The 26,253-nt window shown below is 36.1% G+C and overlaps 1 protein-coding gene across 6 annotated transcripts in view; it reads left to right on the forward strand.

The window, feature by feature from the left end:
• Window positions 1-26,253, forward strand: part of PUM2 (pumilio RNA-binding family member 2) — a 75,573-nt gene that overhangs the window by 5,880 nt on the left and 43,440 nt on the right. For all 6 annotated transcript variants that reach the window (XM_010569835.1, XM_010569837.1, XM_010569839.1 and 3 more), the window contains exon 2: window positions 22,438-22,506. In XM_010569835.1, coding sequence (XP_010568137.1) covers window positions 22,456-22,506 — 51 coding nt within the window. In that variant the 5' untranslated portion in view covers window positions 22,438-22,455. The remainder of the gene's footprint in view (window positions 1-22,437; window positions 22,507-26,253) is intronic.

Consider the following 26,253-nt stretch of genomic DNA (forward strand, 5'->3'; position numbering starts at 1 on the left):
CGGGGCGCGTACACGCGTGAGGGGAGTTCGGGGCAGGCCCGGGGGGGCGGACACGGCGCCGGGTGTTACAATAGGCTTCGGTACGACGTGCCGTGAGGCGCCGAGGGAGCCGGGGACGTGGGGGCGTCGTTCCGGCAGCCCCACGGACGATTGCGTGCGTGCGGAATTTGGATAAAATGGGCTTTGTCTGCACGGACCGAAAGCGTGAAAACTTGTATTATTTTTCTTCAGTGCTCCTAAGGATAACGACTGCTTTCTGAGGGTGGAGCGGGAAGGCCAAATGCTCTTGGTAGTTGATGCCACACAATGAAGTGTTAGGTTTTAATTTTTCTTCAAACGTGTCCGCGCAGACTACAATAACAAAAAGTTGAGAAAAATGCCAGCTGCCCTGAGTGGATCGTGCTTACAACTAACAGTTTGGGCTTTAATCTCCTTGGCAGTCATTGTGCAAAGATTTTTTTTGGCATTGTTCTCTTTCGTGTATTTCATAACCTCGGACTCTAATTCCTTGAGAGAAAATTAATATACTCGGGACGCTTTATATTTTTCTGGCTTGCTGTTTGAAGCAAGATGGCTTAATACCAAAATGCGTAGCATGTTTTATATGTGATGTGATAAAGAGGTTCTATCAGCTGATTTTTGGGATGCTTTTTTCTGAGCAATGTAGGCGTCTATGAGCTATATAGGTCATTGCAAATTATAATCGGTAAAACTTCTTATATCGCCTAATTGTTTGACACTTATATGCTACATGTTAACAAAATACTTTCAGATTTATTTTAGTTTCTCTTTTACGGAAGTCTTTGTTGCACCTCAACTTAGAGATCAGGCCCTTTCAGTTACCAGAGTTGATGGTACAGTTCTTCAGGTGTGTGAGAGATGAATGCATTTGAAATATAATTACTACCCCAGTTACCATTTTTATGTATAAAATGTAGTATTTTGTTATATTTAGTCACGTCTAGGTTTAAAAGCAAATGTTAACAGTCGCAGTTTTGTTGAGAAGCTGAGAGAATTATGGTCTACCTCTCTTCAGTCTGCAACTCAGCTTGTGTCAATGCAAATATAAATATGTTAGGTGGGAGAAGGAAACTGGAATAAAAAGGGAAATGATAATTTAGTGGTGATGTAGTTTCGGTTATATGTGTAGAAATGACACCAAATCACCTGCCAGTTTTCTGAAGTGTTCAGAGTTGAAAATTTGGAATTTGTCCCAGCAGAATGGTTAGTAGGCAAATGCATGTGAGAAACTGCTTGATAATGCAGATTCTGCAGTTTATTATGTGGATATTGCACATAGGAAAGTTCATGTTATTTGAATAATATTTTTTCTGCATTAATAGGGCATGGTACTTTTTTTCCGTAGCATCACTCTATAGCACTTAATATTTTTCTTCTATGTTAGGGATACTGGCACAGTGCTGAGGCAATTATAATTGTATCTGGTATTGTGACTGAGCTAATAGTGCAAGAAGCAGTTGGCTGAAAAAGTTGGACTTGCCTGTCTTTTGATGAGAAGATACCTTTTATTATGACAGTGTATATTAAATCTTACGTAGGATTGCAGTGCACATTGAAAACTTTATGTACATGTTTTCCTGAAGACTTGCTCTCTCAACGCTGTTTCTTTGCAGTGTTCTCATTGGGCCAGATAACTGCAGATGTTTGGGGCAAGTATGTTAACAGGACATCAGCTTGTTGAACACTGTGAACTAGATCTGATTTTCAACAGCACTTTCTAGTTCACTTTTAGATACTTTTTTTTCCCGCTTGATTTAATGATACGTGAGTGTGCACTGAATAATCAGCACATGTAGAATTTTCTAAAAGCATTCTCCTTGATAACTTCATCTTTTTTTTTTCCCTTTGTACAGTGGTTTCTAAAACCCCAAAATGATTAGACCAAGTTTTTATACACAGAGGCAAGTAATCCAGTAGATGGTTTGAATTCCTGCTTGTTTGTCTTCATGCTTCTTTTTGAATGTGAAATTATATAAAAATTCACTGTCCACTTCAGTAAAAAGAAACCTAAATTCTCTTGAATGTTAAATTCTTTCTGTGTTGGGAAACTCTTGTGAAACAAGTATTAATACATTGTATTTTCTTTAAAGTTTCTGATAAATAGAAGCTCTACAAAGGAAACAATGCAAAACTGTAGAGTAGACATGCTTTACAAATACTTTTCATTGTGTGTATTATATGTATAGGTATGTGAGAGAGTTACCGATCTTCTTTCTCTTCTCTTCAGTAAATTTAGTTGAAAATGCTTACCTCATTAAATGTGAACTTTCCCCACCCATAACATAGCTGTTGCCTTGATTATTCTGCACAATGCAACCATTCCAGTGTTGTCAGAAAGCCAGTGCCCAGGCTCTTGTCTCAGAAATGGGACAAGAAGTCTTTCGTTTAAAAGGTCGTTTTCTCCTATAACAACAAATACCAGTTATATAGTGCTTCTAATAATGAAGTTGGAGGTACTTCACAGTCTTTTAGTGGAAAAGAGTTTTAAATTACATCAGAACATGTAAAAATATTCAGTTCTAGCTGCTTGGGTGTAATTTCAAACAAGTTGTATAAAATTTGTTTTATAGTAATGGCTTGCATACCAAAACTTTATAGCAAGACTTAGTTCAAATCCTACTCAGAATACCTGCTGTGGCTTTTAGAATAGTAGGCAGGAGCTTTTCAAGCTGGTATGTGAAATGTTTAGCTTACAAATAAAGACCAGATGCCATCTCTAGTGATATCTTTAAAGATTATATTTCATTATTGGTTAACAGAGTATTTCTCTAAACATGGCTATTTAAGAACAGTTGTAAACATGTGGAAGAAATATGTCTGAAGAGGTTATGGCGACCATCTTAGGAGTTGAGAAAGAAATGTAAACCTCTGAAATGTAGCAAAAGAATCTCTGTAATAATCCACACTTGACTTTTTTGCTAGCTGTTCTATATATGCAACTATTTCCACCAAACTTTAAAGTGGTGATGTGATCCTTTGTCCTCTACTGGCTGTGCTAAATATCACATCTGCAGCCTTTCTAACAGGCAGATTCTTACCATATGTATTTGTGTACATTGGATGATATAACCTGGTGTACATTTTGCAATTTTGATTATTTTCAGTTTTAATTTTTCATACAATTCTCAGATAGGTTACCTCTTCATCAGTGCTATTGAGGTATTGGCAAAACTCTCAGTTACAGGTCATAGGTCTGGCTGTCTTTCTTTTCCATTATAAAGCTCTTGGCATGTAAATCCTAATGGAAGTAAGGTTGTGTCAGACCTATGTTCATAACTTTGCTCTTAGATTTCATCCATGTTATTTCGAGGGAGAATTTTGAGTGATGTATTGAACTAGTTGTATACATTTTTTTCATTGTGTGGCTGGTCTGAAGTTTCATATAGAATTTGTTTACAAATCTCTTCAAAGGGGAAATGAATTTTTAAAAGCTGGGTTGGTATGTTTGGTTCCATAAGTCTTTACATGTGTGTATTGAATAAATAAAAAGCTCGACTTGCTGGAGATGACTTTGTGTAGTTGAGCTAAAAACGATGAGTCTGTTTTGACTCATATTTTTGAAGTATGTTGTTGTTTATCTCCATTATGATATATATTGCTTAAACTTTAGTTCTGGGCACTACAATGATGAGTTAGTCCCATAGTCGGAAGAAGTTACAGAACTGATGGTAATAGGGTATTTTGACAGTAAGCAAATATCTACTGTAACAGTACTAATAAGACAAAATAGCTTTAGATCTTATGTGTTACAAAACCAAGATTGTTTAAGATTATATAAAAAACAATCCTCCTATCATATATCTATATATTATATATCTCCCTAAAGGCTGGACATGCAGTAGTCGATAAGGCTAGATGAAAAATGTAGAATTGTGTAGGAGGATTAGAGGACTGTGGTTTCTTTTGTCTACATCTTCAGACCTAAGTGTTTGATTCTGATAAAGTATCTTTCCATAGATGTCCGTTTTTATTGTTTGGACTTAACACTCTTGTTTAGTATGAGAAGCGAGACATTTCTTGGACTTGAAAATTAAATCCCCCCCTGCCCCCCCAAGTACTTAGTTAACATTGTAGGGGGTATTTGGGGTTTTATATATGTCCATTTGCATACTAAAAGAGGAGTAATACATCAGTTATGGTGGATTGAGAATGTGCGGAGATCATTAAGTATATGTGTTCAGGATCAGGTCTTTTTTTCTGCAGAAGATTTTGTCAATATCAAAGAGAGATTTTTGCTGTTGTCATTTATACTTGTTTCAAGCCAAGACTTAAATACTTCAAAAATGAGTTGGCAAACTTCATTTTAATCTGAGCCTGAAATCTTTATTTTGTGAAAACCCCAAAATGTACTATCATGTGGGTTAGAGAAGTTTAATGTCAGTTACTATGTTAAAACCTTCAATAGCTTAACACATTTGAAAGAAAAACTGAGGCTGGCATGTAAAAATGAGATGTAGTTCAGATGGAGAAGTTACTTTTCTGTGTTACTTCGTTACCTAGTCTACAAACTTATAAAATCAGTCATAGTATGACAGAATTAATGGTCTTCACACCATGTTGAGTAATAATGTGAAAGAAACTGCTGCTATTATGATTGAAAATCATATTTTGAATTTTTTTTAGCAAGGAAATATGTCGTCAAACATTTGTAACATATGGAACTCTACTGTATTAATATACTGTCTTACAAAAAAATATGTGGTACTTTGTTTCTCTTAGAGGCCTAGTTTGGTAATGGTATTTAAAGTTTAAATCAATAAACATTCTGACAATGAATATTGTTCTTCTATAGCTTGGACTTTTTTTTTTTTTAAAAATCCTGATTGTAAGAGCTGCATATTTGAAGATATGGGGGAAAGCCTTCTATGTTAGCAAGACTTTTTCTTTTTAGGTTTCTATGTGGAATGAGCATTCCATGTGTCCTCCTAGGCAAGAATGAAGTGGCTTGGCAGGAGACCAGAGGAATGATGCATGTGAACATTGGTCAGGAAACAAATGGGGTTGGAGTAGGGGTTGCCCCAGCTGGAACGGTAGTTGGAGCAACATCATGGCCCAGTTCAAGTGGAAACACTCCTCTTGCCATCCCTGCAACTGCAGTGTCAGGTGCTTCCAATGTCCAGGTACCCCTCAGTGGATGTTCTTAGGATGATGCCACAGCTGGTTATTTCTTCCAGAGGCAGGCTGGAGAGCAGTTCAGTGGCTACTCCAGCAAACACAGCTGGCCCACAGGAGATAGCATTTATATAGATCATTCAGCAGGTAGTTTATTTGGTTTTCGTTTTAACAGTTCCTGTGGTTTTTTGTTGAATCCACATCTTTAAGAAAGATATGTGTGAATTAAGCTAGTTTTCCAAAGCCTGTAGTAACCCAAACTCCAGTTAATTTTGTTAAAGCAGTTATATAAATGAAACCACATAAAATAATTTTGAAATGTTCGGCTTGAACCTTTCATTTAACTTACATAAGCATTTCCTATTTCTGTGAATACCTACTTTTTATCAGAATACCATCAAATCATTAGGTTTGAATTTATGCAAAACAGTTGGTTTAGTTTGAAAAGGCACTAGTTTCTGGTAGTCTTCAAAAGAAGTAATATGGATTTAGCACACAATCTTACTTGTTGCGCTTGCAGGTAAAAAAAACTTGTCCCAGTAAAACAGAAGTAGGAGAATTAAGTGTAGATCAAAACTTAACTTTCTCCTTTTGCAGGTAGTAACCTAGAAGAAAAAAAAATATCCAGTTTTAAGCTTTTACCCCAAATGTTTAATTGATACAGCTTCCTAAATTTTCTTTAAAAAATTCATTCTAAATTTCAGGTAGGAATGGCTTTTTTCCCCTGGGTTCTTGAATTGTGCCACACTTAAGTCCATGAGGAACTTTTTTGCACCTTCCCTAGCCCAAGGACTTACGGAATGTGTTCAAAAAAATGTAGTAAATATAGGAGCAAATGTGAATAAACAAAATTTGCTGACCTTAAAAGCAGGAATATTTTGTCTGTTTTTCTCATTCCTCAATTTCTTTTGGTATTTTTTTCTGGTTTTACTCTTTTACTTGTTTCTTCCTCTTACATTCATCTACATAGCAAAATAAAAAAAATCTTTTCCCCTGACATCCTGCTTCATGCTGTATCACATTCTGTATTACACTTATACAGAGATTGTAAAGCAGTTCTGTAAATATAAAATTCTACAATATTCTACTTGTCCACTTCGACACACTTCCTGAGTATGAAAATGTTGGGTTTTTCCTTGCCAGTGTTCAGCCTGTTATACAGGCAACGGTGCCGATTTTCACTAGCATTTCCCAATGCTGATATGTTGTGTAGATAAAATTATTCACAGATAATTAAATGCTGAGTAACAGTTGCATATCTCTTCTGCCACCTGCTTTCAATCCCCACTGGGAATCAGAGCTATGTCTTAATCAGCAGCTTTGTTTAATAGTCAGTTAGGTCCATCAAAATATTTCTCCATTCCTCCAGTGGGTAAATGTCATGAACCTCATGTGTGTTTTCTGGTAACTTGAATGGGGGATGCAGGGGAGCTACTCTTACTTTTTAACGTGCTTCAGTGGTTTTACACATGATGAAGATTGAGCAAAGGGGAAACTACTCTTACTTTGCTGTGCATTGTAACCCGTGTGAAAATAGTGTCTTCCAACTTAATGTGATCAGTACTGCCTTTATGTTCTGCCATTTTTCACTGCTCCCATTCTTCCTTAGTAAATATGAACTAACAGAAATCAAGTACAGAAGAGGAGACTTCTCCATTTCAGTTCTTTGATTTGAGTGTTGTCTGTGTACCAGTGTTTTGGGGGATTTTGTTAAGGCAGAAGTTACTGTTTTGCTTTTTTTAAAGAACAGACAACTCTTGAGTTGGAAGTACTAAAGAAATGGGTTTTCTAAAATTAAATTTATGCAAACTGCGGATGGAATTCAGTTGTGATTGTGTTCTGTGAGTATTGGGTAGACAGAATCTTTGTGTAGGTTAATATATGAAAGATAGAATTTTTTATGCATGTGGAAAAAATTGGAAAGAAAATTAGTAGAAGCAAGTATAGTAGATAAGTATCACAGAATGATTGAGGTTGGAAGGGTCCTCTGGAGGTCATCTGGTCCAACCCCACTGTTCAAGCAGGACCATCTAGAGCCAGTTGCCTAGATTGTTACATAGATACATATAAAAACAGTAGAAATGGAGGTACTGAAATCTTTTATTCAACATAAATTATCTAAGCTTATCTTAAAACTGTGGATTTTACATAGATTTTATCATGTCATAGTGCAGTCAAAGAATGTGAGACAATGCCAAAGGAATAAAAAAGCATTTTAGATAGATACAGCAAAACTGAACCCTTTTTTTTTTTGTGAAGACAACGGAGCTCTAGCCCCACTGATTCAGTAGGAACTTGAAATGTATAGAAAGTTAAATACAAAAATGGAAAATTGTAAATTCAGCAGGGATTTTTCAAGCAAAAATAGTAACAAAAAGTAAGAAATTTTCATGTATTGAAAATTAAGGATTGCTTAAATTATCTTGGGAAACCTTACTAGTCTTCTGGCAAGAAACTCGCATAAGCCTGAGACCTTAAAACAGGTGGATTCAAGTAAATACAGAACGTGGAAAAACCTTGTACTCACTTCCGGACCAAAAGAAACCTGATACTTTTGACTAACTCTTGAGTAGCACATAGAAGTGAGTTGAAAGAGGAGTTGTGAGCAATATGGTTATAAGAGGAACAGTTCAACTTGGCTGGAATCAGTGATGGATTTTGAAGAATCTTCAAATTAGTTGAAGTGCTAAAGAAGTTGAGTAACAGAACAAGAAATTAATAAATATACTTGATTAATTCCAAGAAACTAATTCCTGGGAAGACTAAGGAAACATCTTGGTCTTCTGAAAGCTATCTGAAATGTTTTCAAAAGAACTGAACATCTTACTAAGCATAAGGCAAGACAATGTCTTTATTAAAGATGATTATTTGTCTAGTAGGATATTTAATTTTTACTCTCGTTAAAAGACTGAAGAATTGCTTGTCAGTGTCCCCCATAAGGGATTACTGAGAAATGAACTATGGGAATTGTCAATAGTTGGAAGGCAGTTCATGCCGTTAATAACATGCTTCTAACTTTTGGCCAGCCCTGAAGTGGTCAGGCAGTTGGACTAGAAGGTCCCTTCCAACTGAAATATTCTATTCTATATTAATACACAGTAGCATTAGAGGCCATTTCTAGCACAGGGAAAGATCAAGTGGTTTATCCTGGGCTTCCATGGTAGTACTGAGGGCTAGTGTATGCTGATTTGGAAATTACCAAGACTGCAATGGAAAAATTTCAGATGCCACGCACGTTTAAGAGAAGAGCAGGAAGTTCAAACATGCCATAGTTGAATGGAATTCAACAGTTAGTTGAGATGGAAAAAGCTTTTTGATAAGTGTACGCTTGACACAGTGTCTAAATGAACTAGCCACTCTGACTCAAAACTAAGATCGTTGGCTCATAGAACATTTCAGAATAAGAGGCACAGAAATGTGTGATATTGTTAACATTCATGTCTGTGTTCTGTGATTGTTTCAGCTGTAGCAACAGAAACTTAAGTGATGGACAACAGTTACTCATATGGCAAAAACTTTGGAAAGTTGAACTTCAATGCTGGCAGAGTGGGAGGCTATAGAGAATAATTGGCAGCATAAGGGAGGGCACAGGCTAGAGAAGCACTCATTTGCACGAGAGGTGATACCCAAAAATCTTTGGACACTCAGCTGAAAGGTAATGCATGTGCAACTCCTCCGTACAAAATGTCAAAGCCAGAAGCGTTAATTTGAGTCAGGAGACCACCATTGTCACCTTTCGTATTAAAACAGCAGTGAGCATCTAGTCACTGACTGATAGGTTTAAGTGTAAACTTCTTAATATAGAAATAACCAACCCTGGGTTTCATTCATCTTCCTTTTAAAATACTTAATACTGAAAAGAGTTTAAAAAGATGATGAACTAAGTATAAAAACTTATCTCACTTGGGTTTTTGACATTTTTTTTCTTTCCCGCAAGACTAAAAAAGCACTTCAGGCTCTTTGATAGAACAGCATCTGAGGAAGACCAATGTCCACTGTGGCATCATCCTTTTGTTAACATCCCCATGGGGCTGCAGATAGGTTAGTGATCTGTTTGTCGTTAATTCACTTCTGTAATAAAGAATTGTCTGGGATACAAAGACTTGGTGATCAACAGTCAGTCTGTAATATTTGGTGTTACAGAGATGAGGTTTTTGGGAAGCACAGGGGTATATTTTCTTGGATGTCAAAAGTCCTTGCAAATGTTGTTCCCAGTGCTGAAGCGAAGAGCTACAGCAGTGTGATATTGGCCAAGCTATTTGTTCTGTCTTTTCCCCTATCTGCCCTATCTACTTCCCTCCGTCGTGGCGAAGGTACTTAAGCACTTCAGCAGTTTAAATACATCGGGTTATGAATTTGAACATGTTGTTTGCTGCTTCTGTTCTTTCTGCCTCCATTGGAGGGGAAAAAGGTGGGAACTCATGGTGAAAATATTGGAGTCCTGCAGCTAGGTCTACCAGAGCCTTTGTCAGATCCTGAAGAAGCAAGAGCTGATAAGCAAAAGAATGCCAGAGAAATGCTCTGATTGTAGCAGCCTTTTCAAAGCATCTAAAGGATAGCGGTGGTATAAACAAAAGAATATAAATTGCGTCTTTGCACAAAGCTTTGGTTGAGCTGCAGTTGCTCTAAGTAATTCGTGTTAGAACTTACAAACTTCTGGAGAAGTTTTGTGAATAGCTGCTCTAACAAAGAAAAATCCTTTTTTGGGGGTATGGAGAGAACAAAGGAAAGAGTCTTACTGAGTTCAAGAGCTTTTTAGCACTTCTGTGGTATGGAGGGGAAGCTCTATATATCAGTTTTTGCAAGTATGCAGCATGGCTTCCATGGGGATCTATTAGAATTAATATAGCCATGAGAAAATGCATGGATGTTATTAAACTATTAAAATTTGCAAATGTTTAACTTTGTTGCCTCCAGGATAAAATGGACAGTTTCTAGTGAAAATTTTGCCTTCATTTTAAACAATAAGATTGTTTTGTTTATTGTTCAAATAAGATATGCTAATAAGTTTGTGCAATGGAAATTGGGAAATAATTTTCCCGTATGAGACCTCACAGTCATGTAGCCATCCCTTGGAACGATGAACATAATCTCAGCATTCAAATTGGGAACAACATAATCTGTTTCCTGACCTTACAGTGGGAGTTGCATTTCCTGAATCGTTAGTTCTTCCTTTTATAGGTTCTGCTTAAAACTGTCCCTAGAAATCTAAGTGAGCTTGTAGTCCATATTTTTTGATTTCCTAACTTTGTTTGCAGCTCTTACTTGAATTTTAAAATAAAGTATAATTGTGAAATGAACTATTTTAAAGTGCTTTCAAAATAACTTCAATAAACATATACTTTTAAGACTTTTTCAAGTGCTGAGCAACTATGCAGCATATAAATACTTTTATTGCTAGTCTGTCATAGTAAAAGCTCAAGTTTTATCTTAGCTGATAGATGGCTCCTTCTCCCTGTAAAGTTAATGTCCATCTGAAGTTATTCTGAAGATCATTTATTTCTGTTTCTGCAATCAACAGGTTCTATAACAACTTCTTTGTAAGTGTTGTCTTTCTGTATTTTAAGTTTGCAGTGGTTTTAATTTTCTATTTTACTATTTTCTTCAATTAATTCCAGTAGCATTTAGCACCACTTAACTAGAAACCCAGATTATGAATGTCAAATGTGTGATTTAAGCAGCTTCTCAAACTTGCAAATTAGTAAAACTTTTCAAGCCTCACAAACTAGGAAAAGAAATCTTAGACTGGAAGGATTTTCCATTGTGGTTAGGAGAGAGCTGGGAGGAGGGCATTTGATTCCTGTTCTTGAAAATGTTGTATGCCCTGTTGAGACAACCTTGTTTAATAAGTTCTTGGTGAGATTTTTCCATCGTACTAGTGCTGTATAATTTGGAATAAGTGTTGTAAGTTTTTCACATGAATTTTAAGGTCATGGCTTTTTGTGTGTTTAAAAAAATCTAAATGTCTTGCAACCTATGTACTTGAGACATCACCTATTACTCTCTTGTGACTCGTGCAGTTCTGGCAGCAGACATAGCTGGAAAGAGGCAACTTGTCAGTCTATCCTCTCTTTGATTTGAAATAGCTAAAAAGGAATATTTTGTGACATACTACAAGGTGTTTTCATCTAATTCAGCTGAAAGAAAAGCATTGAGAAACTTTCTGTGATATACATTAAATCATTTCCCTAGCTAGAATGAAGGAAATTACAGTGATGAATTTTGCAGATACTTGATTTGTATTTTTAGTTTGAAGCACGTAGTACATGGAATAGTCATCTTAACTGTTGTCAGGACAAGGAAAGTAATTGCAGTCACCTGACTTGTACAAACAGGTTTATTCCATGTAACTTCTGTTCTTCAGAGGAGACTCTTAATCACCCCTTCCAATCACATTTGCTGTTTTGATGCATTTGCATAGTTTCTGATGTTTTCACCAACAATTTCGAACTGCAGCTGATAGTTTTAGCTTGTGAGGTACTTGACCAATTCTCACCCACTGCATGTTGTCTCATATGCTGTCAAGCTGTGAACTGCTACCCCCCCTTTGTGGATTGTAGTATTAGTTTTGTTTTTATTAAGTATATTGACAAGTGTGCTTGTGCTTTCTTCAGCTTTTTTGTGCTTTCTGACATATTCTTTGAGTTAGTCTTTACATTTTTGCCTGCCTTGATGTCTCCAAATACCTGGCCCTTGTGCATCGAGTGTCTTAATATGAATACTTTATTCTTATTTTACCAATTCAGCTTCTCATTGCATCAGTCTTTGTAATTTGTCTTATGCTTAGGCTGAGAGGTCTTTGAAGCAGAGTCCTTCGTACTTTAGTGCTTATTCAGTAATTAGCGTAGGGAGACTGGTTTGATACTACAGCAAAACAAATAGCATGTGGTCAACTGTGCATTATCTTTGATTTACATATAGAGAAATTACCCTGTATACTTGTGCAGCAGTAGCTCTGTGCAGACTTGGTTCAAGTCTGCGAGGAATTATTGACAGTAGCATAAATCTGAATGATAGCACTGCTTCTGGAGGTAATGTGGGCTGGAAGCAGCCAATGCACATTCATGCACCTTGGAGCCTGACATAATGGGAACCAGGGACATGAGCTGGCTGCTTACTGAGCCAGTTGAAGTTTCTTTGCATTTTATTCCCATGTGCTCCAGGTTCTTCGTGGGATTATGAGTGAGGCCTCATTCCAAACATGATTATTATATGGTTGTGGAGTTTTGTCCCAAAGCTAAAACTTGGTTTAGGCATTCTAGGAGAGTTTTGCACAGACATCCAGGATGAGGTGTTGGGAGCCAGTAAGCTTGCAAAAAAATAGCTGCATATAGTCATTCAGGCATATTGCATTTGCAGTGTATTTCTTCATATTTTTTTACTCACTTTCTTCTGTTATTCAAGGTGTCAAGAAAATAAAAATATTTTAAATTTGGGTCAGTGTTATTTATTTTGCTTAATCAAAGTTCTTATCTGCAGGTTTACAATGTAGTTGGCTTTCTTTTTTTCATGTGATTAAAATTGGGGCTTATGAAAATGTATGACACTGCTTTATTGCATGGAGGAGCTACATTTAGTTTTCTGAACTACCTTGGTTTGGTACAGTTTACATGAAAGGGTGATAAGGGCCCTTGCGTATCTGTGAAGGTAATGGAAGAGTTATGTGAAAGCTTTTTCTCTTTAGTGAAAACAAGGGAGGTTGGAATTCATGGGGAGCAAAGTACAGTGGTGAAGGGAGGCAGGGGGGCAGCACATAGTCAGGTAAATGATTTGAGGGAACACTTTATTTTGGATGAGAATGAATAACCTGGAATTTAGACATCTAATCAGAAATTTTGCTTGTAAGATCACCTCCTTATATTTTGTTAGATGGTAATTCAAACATGGGGGGGTTGTCGTCCACAGTTACTGCTTCTGTGTACCCTAAGTTCTGCTGTTTATGTGCTAATAGCTGCTTTTACATACAAGTGCTCTTGAATTTTTGGCTTCTTAAGTGAAAAGATTGAAAAATTTGGCTTTAAATCCACCGTAACACAGATAGATGTATTAATGCAAATCTTTGAACTAATTTTTGTTACAAAGCTTTTATTACTTCAATTTGAATTGTAAATAACCTACTTTATTTCCAGTAGCTTAACTGTCATCAGTATAAAGTCTTGGGTGTTATTTTAGACTTCTTTTTTACTTCCTTTGAAGGACTATGCTAGTCAACATTTAATGAGATATTAATGTCCAAGGCTAAGCTGCTGCTCTTACTGAATTAGAAATGAGGCTTATTGAATTAGAAGTATTCTTTAGGTTTTTTTAGTTGGCTGTTTTTTTCAGCTTTTAGGCAATTGTAGAAATCTATGGTTAGTTTAAATACAGATATTGTCCAAAGAGAACGTCCTTAGAAAACAGCTGAAAAAATTGATAACAGCAATTTCTTTGTGTCTGTTCCTCTGCTGTAGGCAGATAAAGTAGAAAACACATATGCTTCCCTATAGTAATTCTTTTAAAATACATTAAAAGAAACATATTTACTGTTCTGTGGCTGTCCTTGAGGTTATGCAGAGTTTAAAGGCTTGAAGAATCAAGGTAGATTTTGAAGCAGATTGGCATATATTTGGAGCTTCTGGGTTTTTTCACTGGCATTTTATGGTGGTGTTAGAGTTGTGTGTTTTATCAGCAGCTTGCTTTAGGACAACTAGTTATTCATAGTGGAGTGAGAAGTCTAAAAGTTCTGAATTTCTTTTTTGTACTACTCGCATTCAATTCATTGCCTAAAGGCTAGGTAGTTCCATTTCTTCACCTCAGGTTTTAGCAGCCACTTTGAGAAGATCAGACTGTGTTGGTATTCTGTGGTTGCTTCTTGCTTGCTGGAGGAGTAAAAAAAACAACAGAGCTCGTTCAAAGGGTACTGGACTGCAAGGGAGAAGTAAGTCATGATGCTAGAAACTTCTGGGCAGGAGAATTGCTGGCGGAACTTCAGTTTTTGCATCTAGTGTTCTTAAAAACTAAATCCTTGAAAAATGAATGTTGTAGTAAATTCATCTGCCATATTCAGGAGTAAAGGAAATGAAAGTAAATGCTCTGAAGTGGATTGCTATATATCCAGAATTGCTGGGGGTGGGAGGATCTTTCCTGATATCAGTGCTACAATAACACAGAACTGTTTCCTGGAAATTCTGTCAGAGTGACTTCTGTCATTTTATCAACCCCACTTTTAAGGGGGGGGAGGTGTGTGGGGGTGTGTGTATATATGTATGTACAAAATCTTTTTCTTGGTATAAATGATATTGTTTATAAATCAGTTATTTTCCATGGGATTCCTTAAAATCACATTCTTTTTAAGATGGTACTAAAAAATACATAATTTTTGAAACAAAAATTTGAAGCTTGTTTTTTACTTTTCGGGCAGGGAGGAGATGTCCTATTTTGTATTCTCTGGTAGCAAATAGAAAAGTGAAAATAATTTAGTTATCTAAAGAAAACACATCAGCAAAAAAAGTCTTGATTGTAATGTAGAAAGTTAATTTATGGAAATTTTTACTTGATTCTAGGCCTGTACATTCTGATTGTTCTGATGCTTGTTAACATATTTAAGAAAAGCTTGTTGACTTTCTATTAGAAAGTAAGTTACATGCTTCATTAATCATGACAATATAGATTGAGAAAAGCTGTCCCTAGTTACTGGTTGTGTGTAGATAATTTTGGGTTGATACAGTTTTCATCTTCAGAAAAGGCAAAGGTTTTTTTAAGCCTTTTTTTAATAGCATATTGCCTAGAGAGCACTTGAGGTTTTTGTTAAGTTTAACTTACTAAACAAAGTTTTTGAATAAGAGCTAATGATACAGTAATGAAGTCTGATGTCTCAAAACAGCAATGCAGTAAATTAATGTCACACTTCCTTATAGAAGTAGCTGTATGGTGTTATTACTCACTGACAAAGCCTTTTAGTGTAGAATGGAAAAACAAGGTTAGAAATTTGTCTCATGAATTCCTCTAAACTTCTGTTACAATACTGGTGGCATTTATTATTCTGTTCTAGGAAGGTGATGCTAACTTACTAGCTTAACGAGAAAAGTGTAGAATTTTAAAATTAGGGGAAAAAAAAAGACTTGTACATACATTAAGTAATCGACACCAATTAAATAATAAGCATGCTTAGACAAGAACTGCAATTCAAATTTCATTTCACAGCTTTGTTTTCAAACTGCTGAATATATTTAGTGTCTTCCTTTTTTGTTTGTGGTATATTTATGCAGGAACATTGGAGTGAGAGGTGCAGAATAATATACACATCTGAGAGTGCAGTAGGGGGAAGGTTAAGAGACTCACCAAACTAGATGGGATTACACCTAAACTATTTCACATTGAAGATTAAACCTGTACATTTTCTTGTATGAAAGACAGTTCTTCCATTTGATTTACAGGCAGTAAAGGACCAGTCAGCCCCTTTTTTGAAGAGTTACCTTTTCTTGTAGCTCATTTAAATAATAAACTAAAAAATGTATGGATAAATATTATTTTAATCAATTGTTTTAATGAAAATTTTAAAAATAATTTCCTGTTTACAAAAACTCTCATTGGACAAGTTTTTATGTTTTTTTCTTGTATTTTCTAAAATTATATATAAACTTTTTATCACCTGTCCCTTCTCTAGACTTTTATTTTACAAACATGTGCAACTTCTGTCACCCTGACTTCCTGTTCTGTACATTTCTTAGAAAATCTTTTGAGTGGATAATTTCTTACATGATTAAAAGACTTTGAGAAACTTGCTAAGTTACTTAGTACAAACTATATGCCCTGCTCACATTGTAATATATCACTTTAGCTCTTCAAATGGAGCAAACAGTGTAACTATAAAATCTGCTTTCGGTACAGACACATTATTATTATTAATTTATGTGAGGCTGTAGTTCTGTCAGTATTTGACTGTAGGGATTAAAATCCCGAGCTTGAGGACACCTGACAGTAGTTAGAAAAACTTGTGCTAACAGTTCTGCCACTTAGGGCAAAATTTGAACTTGTTGGGTGGGAAGACTGGCATGAAAGCCTGTGCTAGGAAGAGATAAGTTTCTTATGTGATGGAAAAGTTCATGTTCAGGGGGAATGAGTGCAATTACCTATTTCTTAGAGCATGTTTAATTCCATAGCTGGGAACAGAACCCAAGGTTCCTGAATCTTGCTAGGCCAATGAGCCATCACACAGCTCTGAAACAGGTGTCGGTGCTTCCTTTTCCTGTTTTGCTTGCTCTCTGTGGTCTGTTGCAAGTAGATCTGTAATTTCCAGACTTGGCAGTAACTTTGTGAGATGCTATCCAGCATAATTTTGTATATATTTATATATATATATGCTGTTGATAAAAACCTAGAAAATTCCTTTCTCCTGTGTGCATGTCAGTAATCTGGAGATTGCTGATATTCCTATGGGAAAGAAAGCAAACAAAACATTTGGTCAGTGTTGTGTATACAAGTGTCAGCTGTTATGATCACCTTCTCCCTTTGTGACTTAGCTTTTTCAGCAGACTGGACAGTGCTTTTGCTGAGTGTGTGTGTGTGTGTATATATTTTTTTTTTTCCCTCCCTTGCTACATGCTGCAGAAACCCTAACTTGAAATCTCCTAGTTTCATTTTTTTCATTGTTGGTGTCCTCAGCACTGGTAGGATTGCTTCTTAAACTTAGAATACAAAGTTCACAAGGAAATAAAACAGAAGAACATTAAGATCCAGAGTGATTGCTGAGCCAGGCCAACTACATTGACAAACTAAATTTGTTTTTGTTAGAGTATTTCAATGTATTAAGGGTTATTTAGTGCAAAAGTATAGCTCGATCTCGGAATGAGTTAAGCCTAAAATACAGGGATTGAAGAATTACTCACTTGCCTGCAAAAAGTTTGAGTTTGTTTTAGAACACTGTATTTTAATGCAATGAAAACTGTTAAATACTTACTGGGGGAAGATGTTATGCTTTTGAGATTATAACCATTGAAATGTGTGTTAGGATTTATTGGTTGCTCAAGTGTTTTGTCAGAAATGCCTAACATCTTGTTTATTCAGACTTCTTAAGGAGCTTGGACTGCTCCGTTTTGGAGTATTTATTTAAGTCTGCAGTTGCAGTACTGTTAACATATGGTGCTCAAAAAATGTTCTCTCTTTTCAAAATACAACATACCTGTAGACTTTTGAATTACTCAGGAGCAGCAACTTTTATTAACCAGTTTGGCAGTTGGTTCGTTGATGCCTGAAAGAGGTATGGGAAGATGCATCTAGCCAAAGGCAGCTTTAATCAAATGCCTTGTTTTCTTAAAATGTTATAGAAAATATTTAGTACTTTGTAACTAACTTGTGTACAAAACATAGTTCAGTTGTGACGCTAGTGGTTGCCTCTTCAGCTGCTGAGCATCTTTTTTTTTATCTGGATGCACTATCTTCTAAGCCAAAATAAGGCAATTTTAGGTAATTTGGCAAAATATTCTAGAGGAGAAGTCTCTATATACAGCCCTGAACTACAATATTTGATAATAGAAGTTTGAGGTTTTGCACTTTAGGCTTATTGTATAGCTTTCTGTCATTGTCCTTTGTTATAAATCTCCACTAGATTTGTGTCTAATGTTGTAATTTGTATTAAAATATTATTTTTATTTAGTACTTTATTGCTGGCTACCCCTCTGAAATGTTAAATGAGCTATTTGTATATGTAGTCAAGTGTCTGGCATGGCTTTACAAGACAGTATTTAACTATGTATTTTTAAAATATAGTCATTTTAGTGTTCTTGAATTAGTTTTAAACTTGCTAGTAATTCTAAGTCTCTGCCATAGGCATATATCATACACAAGAAGATAAATGTTGCAGAAGAGCCACCCCTGTAGCAAACTACTAAAAAGGTATTTTACATTAAAGCATTCAGCAAAATAAAGAAAAAAGCTCAAGCATTTGCAATGTGAACAGAAGCTTCCTTTTATTTCCAATCGCAGTACTGTCATTGCCAGGTGTTTTGTGTTGAATTTATGGCCTAATACCACAACTTCAACTTCAAAATATGTTGTTGTTCTTTTCTTTGTCAAGGTGGTTCAAATATTCACCTGGGAGGGGTGGGATGAGATTTGAAATTTCTTCATGCAGGAGAAGTGTCTTTACCTCTTTCTGGTTAGCTGGTTTAACCACTTCTGATTTTAAAAATGAAATCTTCGTGTATCTTTTTTTGTTGTTGTTGTGGTTTTATTATTATTATTTTCCAACTTTTTTCAGAGAAGGGGCTGATCTTTGCTTTTGCAAGGAAATGGTTAGAAGCTTATTTCTGGCAGGATTTGGGGTTATTGAAGAGAGGACTTCTCCATAGGTCTGGATCTAGGTGCCTGGATTCCAGAAATGGGATATTATTTTAAGCAGTGTTTCTTGTGGTAATCCTAGATGACTATCCAGTCAACAGTCTGCTTCCTGAACTCTGTCCTGAGTTATGCCAGGACATGGTTTCATGTTACTGGCTTATCATCTATCTGCCACTAAGCAGGTATTCCTATTCCACCTTGCTCCAGACCAATTTCTCCTTGTTGCTTTCCCCCTGTCAAATCTAGTGGTCTTACTGCTGGGGTGTTTTAGCAAAGTGGAAGGTGTCCCTGCCCATGGCAGGGGGCTTGGAACTAGATGATCTTTAAGGTCCCTTCCAGCCCAAACCATTGATGATTCTATTCTGGTGAAATTCTCATGCACAGAAAAAGAAGGAAGAAATTCTGAATCAAACCTTTTACTTGATGATTACTGAGTTCATTGCAAGGGGAGTGGTAAAAGCTATTAGGGGAAGGATGGAAGGACTGTCCCATTCGTCAGTAGCTGGCTAGATGTGCTCAGCTCTGTCACGAACTCAGTTTATTTGTTGAACATTCCAGCATTCAGTATTGAGGATTATCTTGTGGGCATGGCATGAGGTAGCAGTGAAATACAGAAAGAAGTGAGATAACTACTCTTACTAGGAGTTTTGACAGAGTAAAGGAAGGTTTTTGCGTAGGACTCTAGATTTAAAATAAATTATTTTGTGAATTTCAAGGGGAGAGTGTAAACTTTAGGAAGGAGGAGTCTACTAAAAAATTATAATTTTGTCTTTACTCTGTGTTAAAATATAATTCCTAATGGTGTGATGAAAAACGAACTAATACATACTGGTATGTTGTATCCAGTTTCTGTGGAATGGGGAAAAGATCAGAATTTTCTATCAGGATGTCAAAGCGGAAAAGTTCATGGGTATGCTTAAACAGTTCTATCTGTTTAACAGCAGCGTGTGAGGAATTCTTATACCTAAAGACTGCTTTGGTGTGTAGTATCCATTTGTGCATAATTTGGGGGCCCTGTGGAATGATCTGATGTGTATCAGAAGTGTGGAACCATTGCTACCTTCCCTTAGTTGGAAAGGCTTATTAGCAGTCAACTCATGAAAACTGAGGTTAGATCTAGCAGCTAATCCCAAAAGCAGGTAGGTGGTAAACGGAGAAAGAGGAGTCTTCAGAGTGATTGGGGGGGGGGAGATATAATCAGCCAAAACTGGGAAAAAACTGTAAATATTGAGCAGTATGTTTCATAGGCCTCTTTTTTGATTTATGAATTATTCCAGATGACAGAGAATGAATAAAAATAGATAAATTCTTTTTTGAATGTTCTGAATTTGAGGTAAAAAAAGTATATATTAAAGATGTTTATTTCTGGAGCATATGAATTGGGTGAATATTGGCCTTGAATTAGAGAAGATAAAACTTCCTGGTAATACGGATAATCCTAACCAAAGTTTCTCCTTCAAGGAGAGGGTATGTCTTTATATGTAGTAGGTTGTCATTATTCTGGATGTTTTCTTCTGTTGTAGTGATAGGGCTAGCATTGAAAAAAGCAGATCTTCAGAAGATATTAGTGCTGCCTGTATTTTCTCCAATCTGTAAACTGATCTGTGAAACATGTATTCATGATACGGGACAGGATTTTCTGGGCTGCTGTTCTTGATGGAAACAGAAATGGAGACCCTCTTTGTTACAGTAAAAGGACTGTATTGTTTCTCTTGCTGCTGATAGCAATAGATAAGACTAACTTAAATTTCATGTTTGTAAGAAAGGGGCCCGTGGGCAAAATCAGTGTTCAGTGTGCTAAAGTTTATTTACAGTTTCAGAAAATTTCAGCTTCTTAGAGTTGACTCTGAACTGCTTGGGGTGGGGGTGGGGTGGGGGGGGGTGAGTTAGCTGTGCTATTACCCTGATTCTTGGATTGTCTTTTCTTAGAGACTTGGGAGTGTGTGTGGCTATGTTTTTGAACTTTGCTGAATTGGGAAAAATAAGCATTTGGTATTAGGTCTTGCAGCACGCACACACAAAAAAAACCCCAAACCAAACACCACAACCCAACCCCACTGGGGGGGGGGGGAAGACACTAACAAACAAATAAAAAAAACCCCACAACCAAAAAACTTCAACATCTTTCAAGCTTGGCTGTTTCTATCTAACAGTGATTTGGGTAGTGTTCATGGCAAATATAGTTGGCAAGCATTAGGTACAAATTTTCTTTAGAGATACTGTTAGATCAAAACCACCTTTAGAGACAGAAGTATCTTATTTACTATTTGATTGTAATTGAAACTGAAGTACATGACTTCATCATGGGGAGTGGCTTATGGTAAGATAATCAACTCTCTCAAACATCTGTAGAAGAAATTCTGTTTTCAGAAACTGTGATATCCAAAATCAGAAGTCTTCAAAATTTGAATTTCGGATTTTTCTTTTTAAATAATTCCTATTCTACACTTAATTTTTCTGTGTGCATGCACAAAGATTTTGTTATCCTTCAGAGGTAATAAAAAAAGAGCTTCTTTCATATATATTATAAATAATCTATTTTTTTAATTAATTTGAAAAAAGTCTTTAGCTTTTTTAAGGATACATGAAAATCTGCTTTCACTTTTTGAAAGAATAAAATCAACCTGATTGACTTAAATGTCGGCATCACTGGAAAAAAGGTCAAGGTGCAATTTTTTTAAGATCCACCGGTCCCCTAATTCACTGAATTTGAAAATATGAAACTAAATTTGCTCTGCAATAGCTCACTGAAATTGTTGGGGATTGGTTTCAGAATCCATCTTAACTAAAATATTGTTCTTTCTGAGGGAATATTTCTTTGAGCTGTGAAGTTTCTTTCTCAAAACTACAGAGACACTCAACCTCAGAAGTTAATGGCTTATAATGATTATGGGGTGATAACAATATATTGAGAGTAGAATTTTGAGAATAGAACATCTATTGACAGGTATTTAACACTTTACAAATGCTAAGAAAAAACTGGAATTTTGCGCCAGAATATTAAAAGCACAAGACTGTTTCTTTGCCTGATGTTTGAGTCTTTTTTGAAAAGTGATTGTAACGTGTTATCAGCTGTATGGAGTAACTTCATTTTGTTTTATTTGTTAATAAAAGTATGGGTTTGCTTGGCGAAATTAACTCCTCAGGAGAGACTAGTATTGGGATGGAAACTTTAATTTTACTTTGAACTTGAATAACTTTACCATTTTGCCATGCTGCATCTCACTGTTGAGAAAGAAAGGAAGGGGAGAAACAACTCTGAATTTCCCTTTTTTTATTTGTTTTTCTAAGCTTGTCATGGCTTTGAAAATTCCTTGTGGAAACCATTTTCTCAGGAAAGAGTGCACCCAGTGCATTGTGCCTGCACGCTGTGGAAAAGGAGGTGGTTTGTTGCAGCAGCAGCTCTTGCTTTAGTAATATACCTTTCATATTTATGACAAACAAAAAAAGACAACACACAGAGAAGGAAGAGTGCTATTTCCTGGAAGAAAGCACAAGAAATTGTGATAATGCACTCAATTACAAGATTTCAAAAGCAACGCGTTGCTAGTAGTTTTTGTGACCTGTCTTATGAGCTTTTCTTTGTTTGCTGCTAAGTGTACTCATTAACATTGTGTGCAACAGATCATCTCCTTTCCAAAGGATATTTTGTCTCCAAATCTCTAATTTCACTTTTTTCTGCATTTGTTGAAATGTAATATTGGTCATTGTTTCCATAGTGATTGATATCCATCCGGATATATGAAGATTAAAATTTTAAAGTGTCTCGGGATTTATTGCATGTTACTATATTAGCATGGTTCATTAAATTGGTCACTAACTGTATCTGTTCACGAAATATAAACTCATGTTCAGCCTAGATTGAGTAGCAAATTTTGTGTGTGCTTTCAGTTGTCAGAAATCTTGTGGAGTATTACAAACTCAACTTTTGAAAATATATTTGACTAATGGATCGCTCTTTTGTTCCTCCCCCCCCTCCCCCTACAGGTTCGATCTGTGGATGAGATGAATCATGAGTTTCAAGCTCTTGCCCTAGAATCTCGGGGAATGGGAGAGGTAATTATTGAGAGCTGAAAATCCAGTTGGTGGTTTGGAAATGTTGATACAATTTAGTAAGGCTTAAATAATATGACATGAAGCAAAGAGCTTCTCTTAAGACTAAATTGACTTTTCAGACAACCAAAGATTTCTGTTCTATGGTGAAGATAAACTAAGTGCTTTGCAGGGACACTGGGGTGGTTGTTGACTGGATCTACTGTGTTACCGTGTCAGTCTATTATATGACTGATACTCTTGGGGAAGTGACAGTGTAATTTGTTTGAAAGTTTGTGCAAGTCTATGAAATGAGGCATGTTTTCGGTGTCACTGCATCTAAGCTAGTGAAACAATTGCTTAGTAACTCTGAGAAGCCAGGGAGACTGGGATCTGAAAAATGTTTGGCTCCAGAAAAAGTGAAACTGGCATACCCTAGCAGAAATGTGTGGTAATTTACTTTTTTTTTTTAACTGGTAATTACTCCTTAAAAGAAGATTTTAACCAGGGTGAAGAGTGCTATTATATAATTTAGCTAGCGGGAAGAAGGACTTTTTTGGTTGGTTTGGTTTGTTTGGGTTTTTTTAAGTCAGTGTATTTTGTGGGGGGTGGAATTGAAGATCATAGAGGATGACTTAGCTCCTTCAAAAGCAGTTCCCTGAACTGTTTAGAAAGTAATCAACATGCATTAAGGTTACTGACAGGACATGGTAATGAAATAAATTCACTAATCCTTTTGTCTTGCTGGATATTTACCTAATTCAGTTGATAGTTGAACCAGTGACAATATTTCAGCTTAACTTTCTTAAAATGGTGATAGGACTGTGATCTCTACAGAAACCATAAATTACTGATGAAAAAAAATGCCATGTTCTAGTTGCTGAATGTTTCTGGGCTGACACATGGCTGTTCTTACTTGATTCTTTTTTATTTTACTTTAATGAAGCATTTAACCAATCAGTTGGCTTTTCAGCAATTTTTGCTTCATCCAGGGTTCTATGTTGACTTTCTTGAACCATCTTCTATTTGAAAAAGCAGTAAGTGATGAAGCCCTGTTCTTTAGTAAGCTGAGTAGCCACATTGGATATGCTTGCTTCTCCCTGCCCCTCCCCAGCTCTTAAAACTCCTTTTGAAAGGTAAAGGTGTTAGTAAGGTATCTGTGATAGTACCAACAGTGTGATAGAGTGGGTGGGTAAAACTCCTATTGGTGTTTGTTCTTTTGCCGCCCGTGAAGTACTCTGAAAGATTGGAAGAAGTGAAAGTGAAGGATGATACAAATGCCCTGGAATTAAATTGATATATATATGACTACTCGTACAGATCTTCGTTTTAGGTTATCTCAGGTTGAGGGAGATATTTCTGCATGACTATGATTTTGTTTTCATGGTATTCTGTGGATCTGCGAAGATGTTTTAAAAAAAAAAAAAGACAACGAGAAAACCACACGCAAAAAGTCAAGAGTTCTGGTACAGTTATATAGTATCAGAAATTCATACTATATTGTGACCCTGCACTTATTAGGTTATTACATCTTTCATTTCAATGGAGTCTTTCAGGTATCTTGAGGTAATACAGGTTCACATAGCTAGGTTGACTTACTCGGTAATTTTCTTAATGTATTGTACAACAATAAAGTAGTTCTGGAATAGGTTCCATAGCTGTTATAACCTTGGTTTTGGTCATAACCTTCCAAAATATTAAAGGATATGTCCTCATAAATACCCTTGTAAGCTAGAATCAGTAGTCATATGTTCTTACGTGCTGCCCTCTGTCTACTTTGAAAGGTGTGAATCGGAATCGTAGAATGGTTTGGGTTGGAAGGGACCTTAAAGATCATCTCGTTCCAACCCACCTGCCATGGGCAGGGACACCTTCCACTAGACCAGGTTGCTCAAAGCCCCATCCAACCTGGCCTTGGACACTGCCAGGGATGGGGCAGCCACAGCTTCTCTGGGCAACCTGTTCCAGTGCCTCACCATCCTCACAGTGAAGAACTTCATCTTTACATCTACTCTAAATATACCCTCTTTCAGGGTAGAAAGGGAGGTCATGTCACGTGATCTGCTTCTAGCTATTGGGAAGTTGTTCTCTTCCTCATTTTCTCTGTCTGGATAGATTTTTCTCAGAAGTGAAACTAATTTCTTGTTCATAATTGTAATCCTTCTTGGTCTTTTTTTCCTGACTGGCAATCAATACTTGGCATTAGGAGGCTGTTAAGGCTTACTTTTCACATCATTACTAAAATCAAGACTGTCTGTGAATCCTCAAGCAAGTATCTCTTCCATGTGCTAATGTAAAGGAATATAGTACGAAATCTGTTTTCGTTGTACTATAACACATTTTGGAAATAATACGTACTGGAAATGCTTCTGTTAAGCTATCCATCTGAGCTGCATTCAGATGGAGCATGGTATCAGTATCCGGAATAGGGCAGCATAACATGAGCCAGATGTACTGTTTCCTTGATCTGTTTCTGTCTTGCAATTCTTTGTTAATTTATTCTGTAAAGAAACAGACTAGTTTTATTAGCAAGAGATCTGCTGCATTGCAGGCATCATTCTCTAAATGTCTCCTAAAATTTTAGCTGTTAGATTGGTTAAACACAGATAATGCTTCCAGCTCCAGTTCCCAAAAGCTATCATGACCCTTAAGGTCATGATAATATTCTGAAGAAATACTGACACATGGTGCTATTTCTCTTCTCTAGGCATCTGTTGTTTGCTATTTCAGGGCCAGCACAGTGGGCTTCAGGACCTTTAGTGTGACCTACTACACGCATACATAAAATTAATTGCCAAACAGAATATAAAACTAAATCTTTTTTTTTTTATAATTTCTATTCTTATAGAAACTTAAAAGGTCAAAGCGTGCACAAATTTCATTTCTGGGGACAGTGTATCCATTTCTGGGGTCAAAACTTCATTTGGAGAAATTGTAGAATGCTCTGTAGGAACGACTTCTGATCTTAAAAATAAATTAATAATTAAAAAAATCCTTAACTTAAGAGCCAGTAATTAAGATTGCAGTTACTTATCAGAGAGCTGGTTAAGAGGCAGCTTTAGCATAATTGGTTATTATCTATGCATAGAAAAGGGCTTTGTTTATCTGGCAGATAACAGGGATCAGTGCGGATACTGAAAAAGACACTTTTTAGCATGCTGTTGGAAAAGCTTAGTAAGAAATACGGCAACCTTTTTCCATTATTTTGAATTAGGATTGGATGTATCTTTATAAAGTTTCTTTTTTATTGGATTAAATGCAGGAAATACTGAGCAAAATGCATGTTATCACGATGATTTTTAGCTACTTGTAATAATTTGTGATGACTTCTTGATTAACTCTTTTTCCGTAGAAGTAATCAAGTGGGGGTTTTCCTTGTCTGTTCAAGAGGAACACGCTTGTTTTTCTGAAAAGTACTTTTTTTTTTTTTTGTAGTTCCACAGTGAAATAGTTGACAGCTGCTAGGGCTGCTCATTTATATGGCAATCTAATAGCTAAAGCATCTCTTTAAAAAGAGCATAGTGTATGTCATATCCATCATCTGTCAAGAATAAGTAAATAATAAATTAAATCACTGGCCCTCAGGGAGGTGCAAAATTGTAAACTTTAAAAAGTTCCATTTATTTAAATATTTGAGGGACTTCTTTGTTGTGTAGAAATTTTAATGAAATTTTTTTCTGTAAATCTGTTTGAACTTCAATAGGATACAGGTTACGTTTAGCTTCTTGAGGTATAGATGATGCATTATGTTTTGTGTTAAAAATATTCTAT

This window comes from Haliaeetus leucocephalus, unplaced genomic scaffold, assembly GCF_000737465.1.
Source record: "Haliaeetus leucocephalus isolate CR32 unplaced genomic scaffold, Haliaeetus_leucocephalus-4.0 Scaffold275, whole genome shotgun sequence".
Lineage (NCBI taxonomy): Eukaryota > Metazoa > Chordata > Aves > Accipitriformes > Accipitridae > Haliaeetus > Haliaeetus leucocephalus.